The 22,317-nt window shown below is 46.0% G+C and overlaps 2 protein-coding genes and 1 long non-coding RNA gene across 8 annotated transcripts in view; 2 read left to right on the top strand and 1 right to left on the bottom strand.

The window, feature by feature from the left end:
- The window catches only part of cars2 (cysteinyl-tRNA synthetase 2, mitochondrial), a 47,922-nt gene extending 45,655 nt beyond the window's left edge, over positions 1 to 2,267 (top strand). For all 4 annotated transcript variants that reach the window (XM_033023139.1, XM_033023138.1, XM_033023137.1 and 1 more), the window contains one exon: positions 646 to 2,267. In XM_033023139.1, the coding sequence (XP_032879030.1) occupies positions 646 to 744 (99 nt within the window). In that variant the 3' untranslated portion in view covers positions 745 to 2,267. The remainder of the gene's footprint in view (positions 1 to 645) is intronic.
- On the bottom strand, positions 1,372 to 19,409 carry naxd (NAD(P)HX dehydratase). Of its 3 annotated transcripts, none has more exons than XM_033023143.1 (10): positions 19,316 to 19,409; positions 18,129 to 18,279; positions 17,300 to 17,345; positions 16,108 to 16,196; positions 14,792 to 14,900; positions 14,235 to 14,285; positions 12,732 to 12,836; positions 9,601 to 9,721; positions 4,791 to 4,911; positions 1,372 to 1,875 (listed from the first exon to the last, which is right to left on the bottom strand). In XM_033023143.1, exons 1-10 carry the CDS (start codon positions 19,359 to 19,361, stop codon positions 1,725 to 1,727), a joined length of 990 nt encoding a protein of 329 aa, XP_032879034.1. In that variant the 5' UTR covers positions 19,362 to 19,409; the 3' UTR covers positions 1,372 to 1,724. The 3 variants fall into 3 exon arrangements, with proteins under 3 accessions (XP_032879034.1, XP_032879032.1, XP_032879033.1); XM_033023141.1 differs by having other exon boundaries at positions 19,130 to 19,322; XM_033023142.1 differs by lacking the exons at positions 14,235 to 14,285; positions 19,316 to 19,409 and adding an exon at positions 19,130 to 19,271.
- Positions 7,762 to 21,964, top strand: LOC116974554. Its single transcript, XR_004412387.1, has 3 exons — positions 7,762 to 7,948; positions 14,507 to 14,511; positions 21,953 to 21,964. It is a non-coding gene; the product is annotated as an uncharacterized LOC116974554 (long non-coding RNA).
- The last annotated feature ends 353 nt before the right edge of the window (positions 21,965 to 22,317 follow it).

The following is a 22,317-nucleotide window of genomic DNA, read 5'->3' as shown; positions in this document are numbered from 1 at the left end:
TGTGTGTACTTTTCAAAATGCACACCTTTGATTTGGGAATCCAGAAGTCACTGGCAAGGTCAGCACTTATTACTCATCTTGAACAGTCCCAGAGGAGGTGGGGTGAGCTGCCATCTTGAACTGCTGCAGTGTTGCCATGGGAATTCCTGTTTTAGGCCCAGCGATGATATAAAGAAATGCCAGTGTGGATCTGAATCAGGAATAGGATGACCAAGGGGGCAACCTGCAGCTGGTATTGCTTCCTCGATGTACTTGCCGTTGTGGTAAACATCAGAGATACGAGTGATGCATTCAAAGTGAATAATTGTAGAACATGTTGTAGACACTGTGGTGGAGGGAATTATTGTATCCAGGGTGTGGGGTGCTGATCAAGCTCGGCAGCGCCCCAGGCAGAGTCGAGTGTTGCTACAGCTGCACCCATCCAGGCAAGTGGACAGAGTTCCATCACTCTCCAGACTTATTACCATCGGGTCAGGAGTGGACCAGCTTCCAGTCACTGGAGATTGACAGTGGAGCTGTGTGTGGGAAGCCAGCAGGGTCACGTTAGGGCAGTGTTTGGGTGGGGGGGGGGGGGGGACAAGGATCACTTGACATGGTTTGATCTGTCACACAACTTGTTGTAAACCTACTTGTGACCTCTTACAGGACAGAGGAGCGACTTCATCTTGGGAGCTGACGTCACAACTTGCGAACAAAAGTAAAGGCGAAACCCAACCACTCGCATCTGACCTTAAGGAACCGTGATACGTGCTTTAACAATTTACTGGTAGCATCTGGATGTTAACACTAAAAGCAGCGTTCCATCGACAATACATCGGATAAGCTCAACGTTTGTCGCACTGAATTAGAGGATTGATCAAATTCAAAACAATTCCTAACCTGAGCCTGGATTCTGATTTGCAGAACCTTGTGTGTGTTGATATTTTCTCAACCTGTTACACCGAGCACTACTGTCAATGGAGGAATCATTTCCAAATGGGGGGAGAAAAATAAAATTGTTATCTAACTGGACTGCAGAAAGCTGTGGTGTGCGGCAGTGCTATGCATTGATGTATTAATAAAAGGAAATCAATCTTTGGTAAATTTAACTAATAATTTATAGGTTTAACACTTGTCGAGGGAATGAGTTGGAGAAGACTTTTGGACGTTTCCCATTTATCCAAATGTTCAGTGGCAGTTCATAGGGGAAAGTAAACCTGTTATTTTAAGCAGTTTAAAATATTTGGCTGTGGCCAGGACAGTTTTGTTTCTTGTGCTGCACTCATACAAGAATTTATGAGGAGCTGAAGCCTCAGTTTCTACACCCCTCCCCCTCCCCGAAAATAGATGCAAAATGTCAACTGCTCAATTAGCAAACATATTCAATCACGGTCACATTGAGAATACAACTTTATTGAGGCAACATACTTTAACTCATCCAGCAACAAAGCTAAAAACGAAGAATCTTACAGCGGGAGGATTCTAAATGTTGGATGGCTTCTCCCCTGAACAACTACCAGCCACTTATTTTCAAAATATATTCTTATCAAATCAGATGATTGGAATCTGAATTTCACCCCATGGTAACATCTGATTGCAACTCAAACATCTGTCTCCATTTAAAACATCTGTCTCCATTTAAAACATCAGGAAAATAAATCGGAGTCTGCACCATTACTGCCTGGGAACTGGCGCCAGGCACGTTAGCAGAGCTGGCTTCCTGGTGCCGTTTAAACTTCTTCCAGTCAGCTTTCAAAGAGTTTGTGAAATGCCGTGGAGATCTCTGCAATCATGTCTGTAGTGGTCATCGAACGGTGATGCTTCTGAAAGGCTTGGTTGTTGCACTGTCTCGTCAATGCACATGCTCCAAATGCAGCTACAAGGGTGGGATTTATCCTGGGGGGGGGAAAGAGCAGGAGTTACTGTACGACAGGCGAGCCATGCCGTGACAAACATTTATCAAATGCAACCCAACACAGTGCTCGTATGGTCCTTGACAGTCCTGGAATTTGAAACTGTTTTTCAAGGCCTTGAAAGTCATTGGATTTATCATAGGTCCTTGAAAATCCACTTTTTTATGATAAAAGTATTAATTCATGCAATAATGTAATTTTTTTAATCATCATTTATAATGCGTTTTTTAAATTAAAAGTCGGGAAACATTGTTAGATATATTTGCTAACAACGTTCCCTGTATGAAGGAGGGGAGCTAGAAATTTTGAAATTAAAAACAGCAGTTCCATCCTTCTTAATGAGGTTGCATTAAACTTTATGATTTTGTTGGTTAACCTTGATTGATGGCTACATGTTTTGTTTTGAATATCTTTCATTTGTCTTACTTAAGTTCTTTTTTGAGTTCATTAAACATAAAACTGACATTTCTTTATTTTTTCCTACGTCCCGCAAAAATGTGCCAAATGTGGCCCTCATGCTGAAAGGTTTGGAGGCCCCTGTTGTATGGTATAATTTAAAATAATTACAGTATAAATTAAGGGTAAACAAGCAAATAAATGGTGTCATTTCAAGGCATAATTATCAAAAAATTATCAAAAAAGGCCTGTGTAAAGGATACTTCTCTCTAATTAAACAAGCAATGAACAGGTATCATGTAACAAGTAGGTGTAATATAAAATATTTTCAATATGACTCAAGTGTAAACAAGCAAGGAGTTGGTGTCATTTTAAGGTATAATTATCACATTTTCTGTGTAAATTAAGAAGTGACAAGCAAGTAAATTGTGTTATTTTAAGGTACAATAAAAAATAATTACAGTATAAATTAAGGATAAACAGGCAAGAAAACGGTGTCATTTCAAGGTGCAATTATCAAAAACCTGGGGGGGGGGGAGAAGAGCAGGTGTTACTGTAGGCAGGAGCAGGACTCTGTATAAAGGGGGCACTGCCCACTTTTACCCCCGCCAGGGGTGTTGCCCCGTGGACCCCCATCTCTCTTCAGTTTTTTTCCTGTCTCATGCCTGATGACTACAGAGGACAGTGCGATAGGCGGGGTGGGAGATTGCAACCTTCACGTGGTCCGCCCTGTTTCAACAAATGCAATCAACCCTGCGTGCACAATCCAATAAGATCAGATAGAACAAGTTGTCCAACAACTTTAGGCTGTGCACGCCATACGCAAGAAGAAGTGCGACAGGCCGGTGATAAGACCAGTAATCCTTGTCTTTTTGGGTACAGGGACAATAGTGGAGACTTTGAAGCAGGCAAGGACAGTACAGGTTTGCCGGGACTGGCTGAAAAGCAGTTTTCCATTATGGTTCCAGATTGGACAAGTACGAAATGAGAAAATGGACCATCAGTGCTCTATGAAGTACGAATATAGATAAGTTAATCATCTTGTGTGTAATTATTATGTCGTTTAGGATCGTTCTGTGCAACCTGGACTAATGGATTGACTGATCACCTTCTCAGAGTTCCCTGAAAATCAGTGTCCGTACATTGAAACATAGAAAATAGGTGCAGGAGGAGGCCATTTGAGCCAGCACCGCCATTCATTGTGATCATGGCTGATCGTCCTCTATCATTAACCCGTGCCTGCCTTCTCCCCATATCCCTTGACTCCACTAGCCCCTAGAGCTCTATCTAACTCTCTTAAATCCATCCAGTGATTTGGCCTCCACTGCCCTCTGTGGCAGGGAATTCCATAAATTCACAACTCTCTGGGTGAAAACGTTTCTCACCTCAGTCTTAAATGACCTCCCCTTTATTCTAAGACTGTGGCCCCTGATTCTGGACTCGCCCAACATTGGGAACATTTTTCCTGCATCTAGCTTGTCCAGTCCTTTTATAATTTTATAGCACGGAATCAGCCCTTTAGCCCACGCCAACCAGCGATCCCCGTACACTAACACTATCCTACACACAAGGGACAATTTACAATTTTTAAATCGAAGCCAATTAACCTACAAACCAGTACATCTTTGGAGTGTGGGAGGAAACGGGAGCACAGAGAGAAAACCCACACGGTCACAGGGCGAATGTACAGACAGCACCCGTGGTCAGGATCGAACTCTGGCACTATAAGCAGCAACTCTACTGCTGCACCACTGTGCTGCCCTATATGATGGTATTCATGTAGTCTTTTTGACTGGATAGCACACAAACAAAAGCTTTTCACTGTACCTCGGAAAAATGACAATAATAAATGAAACTATTGCACCGGATTAAAGCCCAGCAGTTACTTCAGTTCAGTTTATTTTATGTGTACTGAGGTACAATGAAAATATTTTGTTGCGTGCCAACCAGTCAATGGAAAGACAATACATGATTACAAATCGGGCTATTCAGTGTAGATACATAATACGGGAATAATGTTTGGCGAAGATAAAGCCAGTAAAGTCCAATCAAATATAGTCTGAGGCACACCAATGAGGCAGATAGTAGTTCATGACTGCTCTCTTGTTGGTGATGGGCTGGTTTAGTTGCTTGATAACAGCCGAGAAGAAATTGGCCCCGGATCTGGAGGTGTGCATTTTCACACTTCTACATCTTTTGCCCGATGGAAGGGGAGAAGAAGAAGTGACCAGGGTGCGACACGTCCTTGATTATGCTGCTGGACTTGCCGAGGCAGCGTGAGGTATAAATGGAGGTAATGGAAAGGAGGCTGTTTTTTGTGATGGACCCAGCACTGCCAGTGAACTCAACTATCACCTCCTCAAGACTATCTGAAAAGGAACAGATCTCAGTGCATAGTTCAAATCCTGCACCTTCGCTTCCAGAGGCAGGACCGCCAGATTGTGATCCTGCATTGCTGGCAATGACAGCGCCAATCAGAATCAGGATGTTAACCATTCTTACCCATCAGTTTTCTCCTTCCCAGCAGCAAAGGCCCAGTGGGCCATCAGTCCCAAGGATCCAGACAGCAGATCTCCCTGGCCACCACACCTACGCCCACTGCCCTTCAGTGAACACACCAGCACTGCATGCGGAGAGACAGGAACATGGTTAGTCATATCATCTGACCGGTGCTCAGGAGTGATCCAATGAGATTAAAACTCCTGTCACTTTAATGAACATTATTAATTAAACCTACAATCAATCTAACATAACAGTTGTGTTGCCACTCAAGACAAGCAGTGCAGCATACAGACATGGAAATAGGAAAGCGTTCAAACACGACAGAGGATGGAAGCCAATAGTCCTCAGGATAATCAGGAATGATGGCTGCCTTGCTGGATAAAACTGGCCATAATGTTTGTGACAAAGACCCATCATTTATTTATTTGCTTCTGTACTCCACACTTTGAGATTTGTAATAGAGAAAAAAAAAAAATCACATGTGGTTAAAGTGCACATTGTCAGATTTTATTTAAGGCCATTTTAATATATATAAGCATCTGGATAAACAGATTCTGAAACAGGGTCTGATTAGGAACAGTCAACATGGATTTGTGCCTGGAAGGTCATGTTTGACTAATCTTCTTGAATTTTTTGAAGAGGTTACTCGGGAAATTGATGAGGGTAAAGCAGTGGATGTTGTATATATGGACTTCAGTAAGGCCTTTGACAAGGTTCCTCATGGAAGGTTGGTTAAGAAGGTTCAATGGTTGGGTATTAATGGTGGAGTAGCAAGATGGATTCAACAGTGGCTGAATGGGAGATGCCAGAGAGTAATGGTGGATGGTTGTTTGTCAGGTTGGAGGCCAGTGACTAGTGGGGTGCCACAGGGATCTGTGTTGGGTCCACTGTTGTTTGTCATGTACATCAATGACCTGATGATGGTGTGGTAAATTGGATTAGTAAGTATGCAGATGATACTAAGATAGGTGGGGTTGTGGATAATGAAGTAGATTTTCAAAGTCTACAGAGAGATTTATGCCAGTTGGAAGAGTGGGCTGAAAGATGGCAGATGGAGTTTAATGCTGATAAGTGTGAGGTGCTACATCTTGGCAGGACAAATCAAAATAGGACATACATGGTAAATGGTAGGGAATTGAAGAATGCAGGTGAACAGAGGGATCTGGGAATAACTGTGCACAGTTCCCTGAAAGTGGAATCTCATGTAGATAGGGTGGTAAAGAAAGCTTTTGGTGTGCTGGCCTTTATAAATCAGAGCATTGAGTATAGAAGTTGGGATGTAATGTTAAAATTGTACAAGGCATTGGTGAGGCCAATTCTGGAGTATGGTGTACAATTTTGGTCGCCTAATTATAGGAAGGATGTCAACAAAATAGAGAGAGTACAGAGGAGAATTACTAGAATGTTGCCTGGGTTTCAGCAACTAAGTTACAGAGAAAGGTTGAACAAGTTAGGGCTTTATTCTTTGGAGCGCAGAAGGTTAAGGGGGGACTTGATAGAGGTCTTTAAAATGATGAGAGGGATAGACAGAGTTGACGTGGATAAGCTTTTCCCACTGAGAGTAGGGAAGATTCAAACAAGGGGACATGACTTGAGAATTAAGGGACTGAAGTTTAGGGGTAACATGAGGGGGAACTTGTTTACTCAAGAGAGTGGTGGCTGTGTGGAATGAGCTTCCAGTGAAGGTGGTGGAGGCAGGTTCGTTTTTATCATTTAAAAATAAATTGGATAGTTATATGGACGGGAAAGGATTGGAGGGTTATGGTCTGAGCGCAGGTGTATGGGACTAGGGGAGAATACGTGTTCGGCACGGACTAGAAGGGTCGAGATGGCCTGTTTTCGTGCTGTAATTGTTATATGGTTATATAATACATTTTAGTTTCACCATGTAGAGATTACAGCACTGTTTATACATAGTCTCCCCATTTCAGGGCATCATAATATGTGGGGCACAGCAATATCATGTAAATGAAAGTAATCATGTTTAGTATTTTGTTGCATATCCTTTGCATGCAATGACAGTTTGAAGTCTGCGATTCATGGACATCACCAGTTGCTGGGTGTGTTCTCCGGTGATGCTCTGCCAGGCCTGTATCGTAGCCATCTTTAGCTTATGCTTGTTTTGGGGACTAGTCCTCTTCAGTTTTCTCTTCAGCATATAAAAGGCATGTTCAATTTGGGTGCAGATCGGGTGATTGACTTGGCCACTAAAGAATTTACAATTTTTTAGCTTTGAAAAACTCCTTTGGTGCTTTAGCAGTATGTTTGGGATCATTGTCTTGTTGTAGAATGAACCACCGGTCAATGAGATTTGAGGCATTTGTTTGAACTTGAGCAGATAGGGCGTGTCTATACACTTCAGAATTCATAATGCTACTACCATCAGCAGTTGTATCATCAATAAAGATAAGTGAGCCAGTACGTTCAGCAGCCATACATACCCAGGCATTAACACCCCTACCACCGTGTTTCAAAGTTGAGGTGGTATCTTTGGATCTTGGCCAGTTTCTTCTCTCCGCCATACTTTGCTCTTGCCATCACTCTGATACAAGTTAATCTTCGTCTCATCTGTCTACAAGACCTTTTTCCAGAACTGTGGTTGCTCTTTTAAGTAGTTCTTGACAAACTGTAACCTGGCCATCCTATTTTTGCGGGTAACCAGTGGTTTGCATCTTGCAGTGTAGCCTCTGTATTTCTGTTCATGACGTCTTCTGTGGACAGTGGTCATTGACAAATCCACACCCCTCCTGAAGAGTGTTTCTGATCTGCCGGACAGGTGTTTGGGGATTTTTCTTTACTATAGAGAGAATTCTTCTATCATCAGCTGTGGTGGTCTTCCTTGGCCTGCCAGTCCCTTTGCGATTAGTAAGTTCACCAGTGCTCCCTTTCTTCTTAATGATGTTCCAAACTGTTGATTTTGGCAAGCCTAAGGTTTGGCTGATGTCTCTAAGTTTTATTCTTGTTTCTCAGTCTCATAATAGCTTCTTTGACTTTCATTGGCGCAACTTTGGTCCTTGTGTTGATAAACAGCAATAAAAGTTTCCAAAGGTGATGGAAAGACTGGAGGAAAGACTAGGTGCTGAGAGCTCTCTTATACTTGCATTGAGGCAATTAAACAAAACTGAGCAATTACAAATGCCTGTGAAGCCATGTGTCCCGTATGGTACCCTGAAATGGGGGGGGGGGGGGGGGGGGGGGGGACCACTATGTATAAACATTCTACACGGTGCAACCAAAATGTTGTATAAATACCCTTTAATAAAATCTGACAATGTGCACTTTAACCAAGTGAGATTTTTTTTCTATTACAAATCTCAAATTGTGGAGTAAAGAGGCAAATAAATAAATGACGGGTCTTTGTCCCAAACATTGTGGAGAGTACTGTATGTATTATCGTGGTTGTTGATGTGGCTCCAAGTCCTGAAGATATTTGTTGTTTAATGACAGGCAGAGTTAAACACATGAATTACTGAGAAACATAATGGCCTCTCCCCCGAGTGTGGCATTCACCCCCACGGGATAAAAGCAGATTTGGGTTTAAGTGGGAAACTGGATTGTGTCAGATGAGAGGATCGAAGGGGATGTACGAGGCAGCTGTGCGGACTCCATGTAACCCTTAATTGGGCTAGTTGTAACCTATACAAACTTGCACCATTCACTCTTGCACAGTGGTAGACGTGGCCATCACTATCACTGATTTGTTGTTTTTAATGTATTGAGAAATTAACTCTTTGAATGTAGAATCTGTCGTTAACGTACAGATCCCAGAAGGTCCTCCGCACACGACTCTCCATGCTCACCCACGCCATGTAAATGCACGCACACTCTTCCCTCTAGACACAAACTCCTGCCCCCTTCCCTGCAGACACAGACACATGCCCTGTCCCCCACACTATCCTGCCCCTTCTTCCTGGACACACTCCTGCCCCCTCCCCAAGATAGACGCATGCCCCCTCCCCTGTAGCCCCACACACACACACACTACCCTTCCCTCTTCCCTGTAGACACACACTCCTGCCCCCTACCCTGCAGGCAGATACCTGCCCCTTCCTTCCCCCCCCCCCCCATAGATGTGCACGCATACCAGCGCCCCCAGTACACACACAATCTGGCCCCTCCCTGTATACACTCACATTCCTTCTCTTCCCCCATAGACACACACGCACTCCTGCCCTCTTCCCTGTAACCACACACTTCTGCCCCCTCCCATCTCCAGTTTAAATTCCATTTGGAATATTTTGGAGGACCAAGAAACCAAGACACGCACACACTCCTGCCCCTCCCTTTTAGACACATACTCCTGCCCTTCCCGTCTAGACACATACTCCTGCTCCCTCCCGTCTAGACAGATACCAGCCACTTCCCCCATAGATGTGCGCACACACACACACCAACCCTCTCCCCTCTAGGCACACAAGCTTATACTCCATTAAGTTGAATCCACATGCTGCACAGCCAAGTGACCAGCACTGCCTGTGTCCATCCAGTGCCAGCACACCATACCCCACATGAAGCCAACTCCGTTCTCTCCCTGGTGATGGGATTTTGGGATGTGGCAGAGGAATAAACTGAAACAAAGAGTGCGGATATGGGAGAAATCCATGATACGAAAGCTAGTGAGAACGCCACCAGAAGAAAACGTTTGTGTGATGAACCTTAGATAGATCATGTGATAGGAGTAGAATTAGGACATTCAGCCCATCAAGTCTACTTCGTCATTCAATCATGGCTGATCTATCTCTCCCTCCTAACCCCATTCTCCTGCCTTCTCCCCATAACCTCTGACCCCCGAACTAATCAAGAAGCTTACCAGTTGTTCCGTCTGATATCAGGTCGTGATGCCCCTTCTGCACGATGGTTACGTTGCCCAGAGCACGGCTGAGTTTGAGCAGTGCTTCGGGTTCATTCTCCATATCCACAGGGGTCTCCAGCTAATCAGAGAACTCGCATGAGCACCACTACAGACTGCACACAGAACTTTCTAAATTTACCATAACATTAACTCCTCTCAACCCAAACCAGGTTCAGTTTGAGCATTTGGAAATTTCACCTCTATCATCGCCAACGCACAGGCACAATACAAGTCAGTGCAAAGCAGAAATGCCCCATACAGTGCATTCAGAAAGTATTCAGACCCCTTCACTTTTCCATTGTTACATTACAGCATTTTAAAATGGCTTAATATTTTTTTAATCATCAATCTACACACAATACCCCAGAATGAAGAAGCGAAAACAGGTGTTTAGAAATTTTTGCAAAGCAATTAAAAATAACTGAAATATCACATTTACATAAGTATTCAGATCCTTTGCTATGACACTCAAAATTGGGCTTGGGTTCATCCTGTTTCCATTGATTATCCTTGAGATGTTTCTACAACTTGATTGGAATCCACCAGTAGTAAATTAAATTGATTAGACATGATTTGGAAAGGCACACACCTGTCTATATAAGGTCCCACAGTTGACAGTGCATGTCAGAGCAAAAACCAAACCATGAAGACGAAGGAATTGTCCGTAGACCTCCAAGACATGAATGTGTCGAGATACAGATCTGGGGAAGGGCATAAAACAATATCTGCAGCATTGCAGGTCCTGAAGAGCACAGTGGCCTCCGTCAATTCTTAAATGGAAGAACTTTGGAACCACCAGGACTCTTCATAGAGCTGGCCGCCCGGCCAAACTGAGCAATCGGGGGAGAAGGGCCTTGGTCAAGGAGGTGACCAAGAACCCGATGGTCACTCTGACAGAGCTCCAGAGTTCCTCTGTGGAGATGGGAGAACCTTCCAGAAGGCCAACTATATCTGCAGCACTCCACCAATGAGGCCTTTATGGTAGAGTGGCCAGACGGAAGCCACTCCTCAGTGAAAGGCACATGACAGCCCGCTTGGAGTTTGCCAAAGGCATGAGAAACAACATTCTCTGGTCTGATGAAACCAAGATTGAACTCTGTCCTGAATGCCAAGCATCACTTCTGGAGGAAACCATGCACCGCTCAACACCTGGCCAATACCATACCTACGGTGAAGCATGGTGGTGGCAGCATCATGCTGTGGGGATGTTTTTCAGCAGCAGGAACTGGGAAACTAGTCAGGATCGAGGGAAAGATGAACGGAGCAAAGTACAAAGAGATCCTTGATGAAAACCTGCTCCTGAGTGTTCTGGACCCAAGACTGGAGTGGAGGTTCACCTTCCAACAGGACAACGACCCTAAGCACACAGCCAAGACAACGTCTGTGAATGACCTTGAGTGGCCCAGTCAGAGCCCGGACTTGAACCCGATCGAACATCTCTGGAGGGACCTGAAAATCGCTGTGCATCGATGCTCCCCATCCAACCTGACAGAGCTTGAGAGGATCTGCAGAGAAGAATGAGAGAAATTACCCAAATACAGGTGTGCCAAGCTTGTAGTGTCATACCCAAGAAGACTTGAGGCTGTAATCGTGCCAAAGTTGCCTCTACAAAGTACTGAGTAAAGGGTCTGAATACTCATGTGATATTTATGTGACAAAGTGATATTTCAGTAATTTCCTTTTAATTACTTTGCACAAATTTCCAAACACCTGTTTTCGCTTTTTTATTATGGGGTATTGTGTGTAGATTGATGATAAAAAAAAAAGAGAACTTAATCAATTTTGGAATAAGGTTGTAACGTAACAAAATGTGGAAAAAGTGAAGGGGTCTGAATACTTTCTGAATGCACTGTATAGATCAGGAACAGAGACCATAAGTTGTAACACTGATCACAGCAGGGCTGACCCAATCCTTACCAGACCATCATGTCATGTTCAAGGGGCTCTGTAGGGTTACACAACAAAAGATAGACATAAAATGCTGGAGTAACTCAGCGGGTCAGGCAGCATCTCAGGATAAAAGGAACGTTTTGAATGGAGACCCTTCTTCAGATCTCTTTCTCCAGAGATTCTGCTTGACCCGCTGAGTTCCTCCAGCATTTTGTGCCGATCATCGGTGTAAACCAGCATCTGTAGTTCCTTCCTATACAACAAACGTCCTGCCACCTGACCCATTGCTCCTGGCCATGGCCAGGATAGCCATTCACAGGTCCAGGCCAAGAGCTGGCCAAAGTTCTACCCGAGTCGATTGCTGCCCCCCTTCCATGCTCACATCTGTGCACGTGTGTCCCTGGAGAGGGAGCAAGCGGTGTCCACAGGGACTTGAGACGTTCTGTGAACGCTGGTTGCAGTGGGCTCAAGTGTGTCATGGAAAAGGTTGGCAATATTGTATACTGATGGACAGTGTTGGCAAACTGCATGAAAAGCAGTTTTGATTCATGCAGAACTTTATAAACTGTGAATAAGTAATTAAAGCTTGCGTTTAAAAAATGTCCATGCTGTGAGTACTCCACTTTTTTCATGGAAAAGGTTCACTTATTAAAACATCCCGTTCCTATTTACAAGTTCCTGCTTTGATGTCTGTTTACTGACCCTCCTGTAAAACGGGAGCAAATCTTGCAAATATTTAAGGCATGGTCAGAAATCAAGCTGGCCGTTGCCCAGGTCCAGGTCTAATGTTACCAGGTCTTTTGTCCAGGTCTGTTACCACAGTACTGATATTTGTCCCAATCTAATGTTACTACCACACAACCCTTTGTTCTGGTCTAACACCATCATAGCTCTAATTGTTGCCCCTATCTAACATTATCATTGTACTCGGAATGAACTGCAGATGCTGGTTTACACCGAAGACAGGCACAAAATGCTGGAGTAACTCAGCAGGACAGGCAACATCTCCGGAGAGAAGAAATGGATGATGTTTCAAGTCGAGACTTCAATTCCTTCTCTCCAGAGATGCTGCCCATCCCGCTGAGTTACTTTATCATTGTACTAGTCCTCTTCAGCACCAGTTCAACAAGCGGTGAGATAGGAATAGATCTAAAGAGCAGGCTGCTGATTAAAGTCCATTATCCTCCCCAAAGACCTACCACAGCCGTATACAGTCTGCCAAACTCCACAACATTCGGCGTCAGGATGGCTTTAGTGTATCCCTGGATCACAGTCGGTTCTTGCGTAATAACCCACAGTCCATCCTGAAGATAGAGGACCCAGAAAACTGGTGAGTCACAGAGAACAGGTCAAGTCACTTTTATTTATATAGTGAAAAACAACTCTCGTTTGCCAAAGTGCTTTACATTGGTGGAGGTACTAACGTTATAGATTAAATACATACATCACCACATACATATAGCCCTCGCTCAGAGGACATCAAGAAAGGCTTGGGAGTAGAGAAGCAACAGCAGAAGGAGAACAGAATGAGAATCCTGTTTGTTCACTCTCCTGATGTGGACGCCACTGCAACGTCCCTGGGGAGGCAGTTCAAAGAGAGCCGCACTGCCAGGTCTGGAGTCACAGTCGCGCCAGATTGGAAAGGGTCAACAAAGCACGAATAGAACAATCTAATACTTTCACAGATACCGAGAATGGCTTTATTTATCTGCTTGATTCCAAGTTCCCCGGTTGAACTTGTGATTCAGCTGTGTCAGAGTTCCAAGACTGGAGATCCTCCCATCCCAGAATTTAGCACAAAAATAAATCCCGGGTGGATTCAAGGTCGCACAGCGGTAGAGTTGCTGCCTTACAGCGCCAGAGACACGGGTTCAATCCTTGACTACGGGGTGCTGTCTGTACAGAGTTTGCACGTTCTTCTTGTGACCACGTGGGTTTTCCCCGGGTGCACCGGTTTCCTCCCACATTCCAAAAAGTGCAGGTTTGTGTGTGAATTGGCTTCTGTAAATTGTCCCCAGTGTGCAGGGTAGAACTAGTGTACGAGTGATCGTTGGTCATTGCGGAGTCGGTGGGCTGAAGGGCCCATTTTCACACTGTATAAACTAAACGAGACTCCCCGAGTGTCGGGTTGAGGGAGTGCTGCACTGTCAGGGGAGGGGAGGATTAAACTGTGGGTGCCCCTCCCCTGAGCGGGTGCTCAGGATCCCACAGCGAGGGGGGCAGATCCCGTCTCATGTCCAAACGTCGCAGTGCAGTTCGCTTTGCGGTTGGCTTCAGGTTTTTATACTCTGCAGCGGGAACTGCACACCGTCGCACTGAGCTTGAGATGCTACAGGGTGATGCCACATCCTGCCCACTGTGGGCACTGAATCTCTGGAATTCTCTGCCACAGAATGTAGTTGAGGCCAGTTCATTGGCTATATGTAAGGGGGAGTTAGATGTGGCCCTTGTGGCTCAAGAGATCAGGGGGTATGGAGAGAAGGCAGGTACAGGATACTGAGTTGGATGATCAACCATGATCATATTGAATGGCGGTGCAGGCTCGAAGGGCCTACTCCTGCACCTATTTTCTATGTTATGGGAATACAAGGAACAGGAGCAGAGGTCCACAGCCAGGCCCCTCAAATGCTCTGCATGGGATCAGAGATCATCCCCTTCCCCTTCCACTTTCCCCAATCCCCAAGTTCCCGGCTTCTACTCACAGCATCCACCACAATCGGCATTCCCCGGTATCTGCACTCCACGATTAAGTCCTGTGGTAAAACAAATCCACATCCGGTCACCCGCACCACTGACAAGTGGCTCCTCTCATCCCCCTCCACACAGTCCACACAACACACAGTGCATGACAGACACAGCCATTCGGCCCCTCTGCGCGCTGCTGCTCTTCCTGCCCCACACACAAAGGGTGGTGGGTGTATGGAACAAGCTGCCAGAGGAGGTAGGTGAGGCTGGGACTTTCCCAACATTTAAGAAACAGTTAGGCCGGTACATGGACAAGACAGGTTTGGAGGGATATGGACCAGACATAGGCAGGTGGGACTAGTGTAGCTGGGACATGTTGGCTAGTGTGGGCATGTTGGACCAGAGGACCTGCTTGCCTGCTGTATCACTATGACTCCACGCACCCTCTCAAACCTCTCCCCGTCTCTGCCACGTTTATCCGGCTTCTCTGCAATCCTGTCTGCGCCCCTTTCACCCTGCCCCCCTCCTCGTGCCACATCCTGCCCACTGTGGGCACCGTGCTACTCATCATCACCTTGGTGTTCTGCTGCACCATCTCGTCTCGGCCCAATCCGGGCCCGATCACCATGGCGTGCAGGGCTGGGAACCACTGCACAATCTCATCCACCGCCGTGTTCTTGTCCCTGCAACGCACACAGCCCCAGCCGTCAGTCTGGCCTGCACAGGCACACCTCACCCACAACACTGTACCACCCCTCACTCACATAGCATTGTCCTTCCCTCACCCACAGTACTGCCCCTCCCCCACAACACTGTACCACCCCTCACATAGCACTGCCCCTCCCTCACAACACTGTACCACCCCTCACTCCCATACCCCCTCCCAGCGCACTGCCCCTCCCTCACAACACTGTACCACCCCTCACCCTGACAGTACTACCCCTACCATAGCACTATCCTCCCTCACCCACAGCCCACCAGAACCACCCCTGCCAGCCCTCACCACTGCAGCTTCATCAATGCCTTGCACCCACTTCTTCTGTGGCCTGCCCCACTACCAAATCAATCCCTCTCAGTCCCTCTCCCATCAATCACCCCATAACCCTACAACAACAACCCCACAGCATCCTCTGCCTCCATCAGCACTGCCTTTACCACAGGCATCGCCGCTCCTCCCACCAGCACCGCCCCCACTACCCCTCCCTCACCAGCATCCCCTCCACCCAACTGCCTCTCCTGTACCACTACCCCACGTTACCCCTCCTCCATCTCCTGCACCACCCCCTCGCTCCACAATCCCTCCGGCCCTGGCACCCCCACTTGAAACTGGCTCACTCAACACCAACATCACCACATCACTTCTTCCCCACATCCCTCCCCGAGGCCATTCAGCCCATTCCACCATTTACTGTCCTCGAGCAGAGATAATGAACCCCCCCCCCTCACAACCAAATTGCTTCACCCCAGTACAGACTCTGCCTCAACAGCGCCGGAGACCCGGTTTCGATCCCGACTATGGACGCTGTCTTTACAGAGTTTGTATGTTCTTCCTGTGACCGCGTGAGTTATCGCCAAGATCTTTGTTTTCCTCCCACATTCCAAAGACGTACAGGTTTGTAGGTTAATTGGCTTGGGTTTGCATACCAGGTACAAGTGTAGATTGTCCCTAGTGTGTGTAGGCTTGTGTTAATGTGCAGGGATCACTGGACAATGCGGACTCGGTGGGTCGAAGGGCCTGTTTCCGCGCTGTATCTCTAAAATGAAATAAAATTAAAAGCCCACCCCTTCGTCCCTCTTCAGTTGCCCAGCTCCTTGACCCAGACCCTGGGTGCAGAGAGGGTCAAGTGGCCACTTCCCCCTCCCCTTGAACCAGGGCAGAACTGAACTCACAGCACAGGATGAACGATGAGGTTGGGGCTGTAGGACTTGATGATCGGTGCGGCATCTGTAGTGCAGAACACATGCGCGAGGTCAGCCCCCTGAAACAGTAAACGTACGTGGTTATTCCTCACACACCGCACACTCCACCCTTCCCCACACCACCTCACACACACCCACCTAATCGACCCAGGCACACTCACATCCACCCACCACATACATACCTCATACATCAGTCTGTGGAAGGGTCCCGACCCCAAAAAGTCACCTGTTCCTTCTCTCCAGATATTCTGCCTGACCCGCTGAGTTACTCCTGCATTTTGTGCTTATCTTCAGTATAAACCAGCATCTGCAGTTCCTTTTGACACATACATATCCCACATACATACAGCCACACAAACAAGCACACACTTCCTCCCCCCTGCCATCTACCCTCACGCACACACCCTCATTATCCACCCCTCCCTCCCACATATGGAAGCTGATATGGTGTACAAAGGCTGAGACAGCATCAAAACACATGCAAGATGTTGGAGTTTTTTTTAAATAGAGATCTAATGCAGTGGCAGGGCAATTATAGTGGAACATTGAGAATTACCGGTCATTAGTATTGGAGGATTGCATCCAATTCTGGTCATCACCCTCCAGCAAAGCCAATGAAGGTCCAAGAGAGGGTGAAGGAGAATTGACTGGAACGGTTCAACAGGCAAGGGACTGAGGCTCCAAACTGGAGAAGCTAGGGGGGATTTCCATGGGTGAGAAAGCTGATATCTGGATTAGTAGAGGGTTGGCCTATGGGGTAAAAACACTGCAAGTGGTTTGCATTTGGCACTTGCTCCTTGGATGCTGAAGGTGGCTCCCATGGGAAATGGATCAGTGCCTGGAGACAAACACTGGTTGCAAGGGAAGTTGATGGTGCTTTGGGAGACTGAAGGACCTTGTGTAATGAAACCGTTCAGCAATTTATAACCGCTGAACATCAGCATCTTACAACTCACAAGCCCGAGGTACAATGCAAGCTTGGAAGACTTTGCACTGCAAATCAGCAGTTAAGATTAATGGTCTCTCTACTTCTCTCGCCCTCACCCCACCTGATGCCATAAACTCTGTACACACTGGTACGATGACCATAAACTCAGCATGAACTATGACATTTGGACCAACAGCTTTAAACAGCAGTTTCCAACCTTAAACAGGCACCCACCACTTTAAGGCTGGCGATCGCAGCAAAGTACGGTGCTCCAGTGTACCTGCACTCGGTGGAAGGAAAATATGGTCAGATGTCGCTGTAGCTCAGGGATTAAAAACAACCGTCACTAAATTCTCTTAATTCATATTTATTTGACCCACGCTTTATTTGCTGACAGTTTAGTCTTTAACCCAGTGACAAGCTGCTACGTCCATGTTGCCCTCACTGGCCCTCTATCCCCAAAATCCATTCCCCTGGTCCCTCTCTTCCTCAGACCACCTCTGCCCCTCTTTTTAAATCCACCCATCCCCGAGTGCATTCCCTCCCCTCTCCCACAGCCCGTGCTCTGCTCGGAGTTACACAGGGAATGAGCTGTGTTACTGATGTGGAGCGGATGTTTCCACTAGTGAGAGAGTCTAGGACCAGAGGTCATAGTCTCAGGCTTAAAGGATGTTTCTTTAGGAAGGAAATGAGGAAGAATGTCTTTAGTCAGAGGGTGGTGAATCTGTGGAATTCATTACAACAGACAGCTGTGGAGGCAGTCAATGGATATTTTTTTAAGGCAGAGATGGGTAGAATCTTGATGAGTACAGGTGTCAGGGGTTATGGGGAGAAGGCAGAAGAACAGGGTTGAGGGGGAAGAGTTAGATCAGCCATGACTGAATGGCGGAGTAACCTTGATTGGCTGAATGGACCAATTCTGCTCCTATCACATGAACTTATGATGCAGTGTTACATCAGGTTGGTGCTTTGCATAGGCACTCAGATCATTAGTTTGCTGCATCAGACAATTTAAACGAGCAAAGTACAGCACAGGACAGAGCATAGAGGAGTTCTCACGTACTCACTGCAACCCCCGATCACTGCGATCCTCCCATCCTGTCCTTTATGTTTTTCTGCAGTTAATGGAGGAACAATATTCCTAACCAGCTGAAGAGTTTCATCCATGCTCTCAGAATCCCTGTGACTGTGAAAGCTGAAGGCTCTGTGCAGAACTGGAAAAACAACATTAACAGTTAGTCTCGGTGCCTCATAGCAAGGTCATTAATCAAATGCTTTTCACATCTATCATCAAGGACCCCACCATCGTTGTCATGTCCTCTTCTCACTGTTATTATTGGGAAGGATGTACAGATGGTACAGAACATCATGTTCAGGAACAGCTACTTTCCTAAAACCATTAGGTTCCTGAATCGCCCTGCACAACTCTAATCCTATCTCAACAACAGAGCACTCATTGCAGGTCTTTTAATCCACCATGGACTTGTTTTTTTCTAATTGCATTCTTGTTTTAAACATACCCTGTCTTTCTATTTACTGTGCAACAGAATTTGTGTAATTATGTATAATTCATGTATTGTGTGTTTGTATGAGACTGGGTGCCTATAATACGTTTGCAAACATTGATTATCATTGCCAAATACCTGCACCTCGCCGTACTTGTGCATTTACTGTAACAATAAACTCGACTTGACATGCTGACACTGGCTTTTGTCAGCCCAAACCTCCCAACTATGGAAACAGTTCATTTCAACTGCAGAGGGGGATTAAAAAAATGTAGACCAACATACTGGGCAAGTGCTGACCCACTCACACAATGGCACAAAAGGAAGCTCACGCTGGCAGAATGCAGTGCCAATTGTGGGCTGTGTTTTGGATGCCAGGGTAAGTGTGGCCCAACGTGGAAGTATTGTAGGTGGGCAGGGAGTTCGGCTTGGATCCTGGAGAACTTTTACCGGCCAGAATCACTGGAGGAGGAACTGGCGCTTGTCACAGAAGGAGACAGCGGCCGCCTCTGCTGCTGCTGCAGTGCAGCCGCCCGGCATCGCTTTCCCCGGGCCCTACCTTCTGTCCGCAGGCAGTACAGCGCGGCCGTGAATGAGGCCAGAGCGACAACGGCGCCGCGGATCAGAGCGCCCCGGGCCCAGCCGGCAGCCCGGCTCCCGGACCCACTTCCAGCCGCCATCCTCCCCGCTCACCCGGGACAACCCGGCCCAGTGGAGTTTTGTTCGGCCCCGGCCCCGCCTTTACCCGCTGCGCGGATCCCGGCCGCCGCCAGCTGTTTGCAGCCGAACATCCACAGGTCGTCTGCAGGCGGCCAATCACACGCCGCTCTCAGGCGGCCAATCACGCACGTCGCATTCAACCAGCCAATCGCACACTGTCAATAATCAGCCAATCACACGCGGTCTTCAACCAACCAATTACATCGCACTAAGACAGCCAATCGCACGCTGTCCTCAGGTAGCCAATGAATCGCCGGTCGCAACCAGCCAATCACACGATGCCTCCAGCCAACCAATCACATGCTTTCCTCAACGGCCAATCACACGCACTGTTTTTAATTAACCAATCACACGCCAGCTGCGGTTAGCCAATCACACGCTGCATTCAGCCAACCAATCAAACGCTGTCGGTCACGGACAGCCCTAACCAGCCAATCACCTGTGCCAAGCGTCACAAAGAGTGGTGGGTGTATGGAACTAACTAGGAGGCAGTGGGGCTATTGCACAGCTTAAAGGACATTTGGACAAGTACATGGATAGGAAAGGTTTAGAAGGATATGGGCCAAAAGCATAGACAATAGACAATAGGTGCAGGAGTAGGCCATTCGGCCCTTCGAGCCAGCACCGCCATTCAGTGTGATCATGGCTGATCATCCCTAATCAGTACCCCGTTCCTGCCTTCTCCCCATATCCCCTGACTCCGCTATTTTTAAGAGCCCTATCTAGCTCTCTCTTGAAAGCATCCAGAGAACCTGGTAACATTTGGTAAAATGTTTAATTGTCCCTAATGCGTAGCATAGTGTTAGCGTATAATTATAAAGTTTCCTTAATTGTCATTCAAACTTTAAGTTTGAACAAAATTGCGTACCTTGCAGTCATGACTGAGGCAGAGAATTCCACAGACTAGTGGAAGGTGGGACTAGTGGGGCATCTTGGTTGGTGTGGGCAAGTTCAATTCAATTCAATTCAACTTTATTGTCATTGCACAAATACGAGTACAGGTACAACGAAATGCAGTTTAGCGTCTGGTCATAATGTAGGTATGTTGCAAAGCGTACCTGAAGCGTCGCTGAAAATCTGTCCCAGCCCGTGTGCGCGATTTTGGCGCCGTTTAGAGGGGGGCGGGTTTAAAACGCGATTTTCTCTAGGCTTCAAATCGAGGATGTTCAGCCTAGTTAATTATTAACGAAAATTCGCTGGCAGATTCCGTCGCTTGAGCTATTATTAGTTTTAAGAGCTTTATATAATTGTTATAGTAGTTTAAAAATTAACCTCTTAAACCCCCGACCGCCGGCAACCGGCCGGATCTCATACAGGGGACAATAGGAGGTAGGCTGTTTATTTTTACATTAAAAAGGGTTTCTTAAGATCCCTTTATACAAAGTTTAATATTGCGAGTAGCTAATTTTGGGCCCATTATATCCCGCAGTATTTTTCTGGGCATTTGAGGGCACAAATCTACCGCAATGTGAACGTTCTAAACCAGCGCGTTCCCAGGATCCCACTAGAAAGCAGATTTAAATGGACTTTAATTTACAGCAATTAAACACTAAATTCCTTCCAGTTGGCCTACAAATTAATGTAAATGAGATTTAAAAATCATGTTTTATTGTGAATTATTTGTGAATATTATTTGGACACTTAGGCTATTTAAAAATGTTAATCATTTATTAAGAAATGGATAGATGTTTAGATCTAGTAATTGAAGTTTGAAATTAGCTACAATTGGGTAACTAACTAATTATATGCTTTAATTTCAGGTCATCCAAGTAAGATTATTTTATATTTGTTTCAGAATGGTTCAATCTATGATAACTGAAAATTTCATTCAGTTCTCTTATTTTTTAAGAAAGTTATGGGCTTTTGACTGTCCACGATCACAGCTTTTTTGTTATGTCCATAGAAAATCAATAGGGAACAAGATGCTAATTTCCGAGTATGAAAATGGCCATAACTTTTTAAATACTTGAGATATGAAAGTGAATTAGGTGTCAAATTAAACTTCTTTTTATGCTTTATCTGATGGGATAAATTGCAGACTTGATTTTTTAAATCTCAAAATTTTGTAACATTGCTACATAATGCAAGATAGTAGAAATAAAAATACTGATTAACAATGTGTGGACTGTGGATGAATTAAACTGGTACATAGGCAAATAAATGTATACAAATGGGAGAGTGTAAAGATAGCTAGCGACGGGACTGAGTTCAGCAGTGTAATGGTGTTGTTGAAAAAGCTGTTCCTCAGCCTGCTTGTGCGAGACCTGAGGCTCCTGTACCGCCTCCCTGATGGGAGGAGGGCAAATAGTCCATGGTTAGGGTGAGAGGGGTCCTTGATGATTTTCCCGACCCGTCTCAGACACCGTTTACGGTGGAGGGCATCCATGGCAGGGAGCGGGGCACCGATGATGTGATGAACGGTTTTCACCACCCGCTGCAGTGCCTTCCTGTCAGCTGTGGTGCAGCTGCTGTACCATACTGTGAAGTTGAGCTGAGGGTCTGTGCAGGGAAACGTCCATCATTTGATTCCTCAAAAGGGCGGCATGGTGGCGTACCAGTAGAGCTGGTGCCTTACAGTGCCAGAGACTCGGTTTCGATCCTGACTATAGGTGTTGTATGTAAGTTTTTTGTACATTCTCCCGAAGAATGTTTTCTTCGGGAGTTCTGGTTTCCTCCCACAGTCCAAAGATGTACAGACTTGTAGGTAAATAGGCTTTGGTAAAATGTTTAATTGTCCCTAATGCGTAGCATAGTGTTAGCGTATAATTATAAAGTTTCCTTAATTGTCATTCAAACTTTAAGTTTGAACAAAATTGCGTACCTTGCAGTCATGACGGAAAATAAAATAATAGAACACACAATGAACACAGTTTAACATCCACCACAGTGAGTCTACCAGGCACCTCCTCACTGTGATGGAAGGCAAAAGTCTTAAAGTCCTTATCTCTTCCTTCCTTGTTCTCCCTCTGCGTTGAGGCGATCCAGGCTTTCGATGTTGGGCCCCCTGCCGGGTGATGCCGAATCCGA

The sequence above is a fragment of the Amblyraja radiata genome, chromosome 6 (genome assembly GCF_010909765.2).
Source record: "Amblyraja radiata isolate CabotCenter1 chromosome 6, sAmbRad1.1.pri, whole genome shotgun sequence".
Lineage (NCBI taxonomy): Eukaryota > Metazoa > Chordata > Chondrichthyes > Rajiformes > Rajidae > Amblyraja > Amblyraja radiata.
The sequence above is the reverse complement of the archived record's forward strand: the minus strand, read 5'-3'. Positions and strand labels throughout refer to the sequence as shown.

What these genes read in the sequence shown, in the direction of transcription:
- naxd (XM_033023141.1), bottom strand. Translation starts at nt 19,250, where the DNA reads ATGGCGGCTGGAAGTGGGTCCGGGAGCCGGGCTGCCGGCTGGGCCCGG. An exon ending in GCAGACTGTATACGGCTGTG is followed by an intron (nt 9,722 to 12,731) that starts GTAGGTCTTTGG and finishes TTCTCTGATTAG; the next exon opens with CTGGAGACCCCTGTGGATAT. An exon ending in GGGAAGGAGAAAACTGATGG is followed by an intron (nt 1,876 to 4,790) that starts GTAAGAATGGTT and finishes TCCCCCCCCCAG; the next exon opens with GATAAATCCCACCCTTGTAG.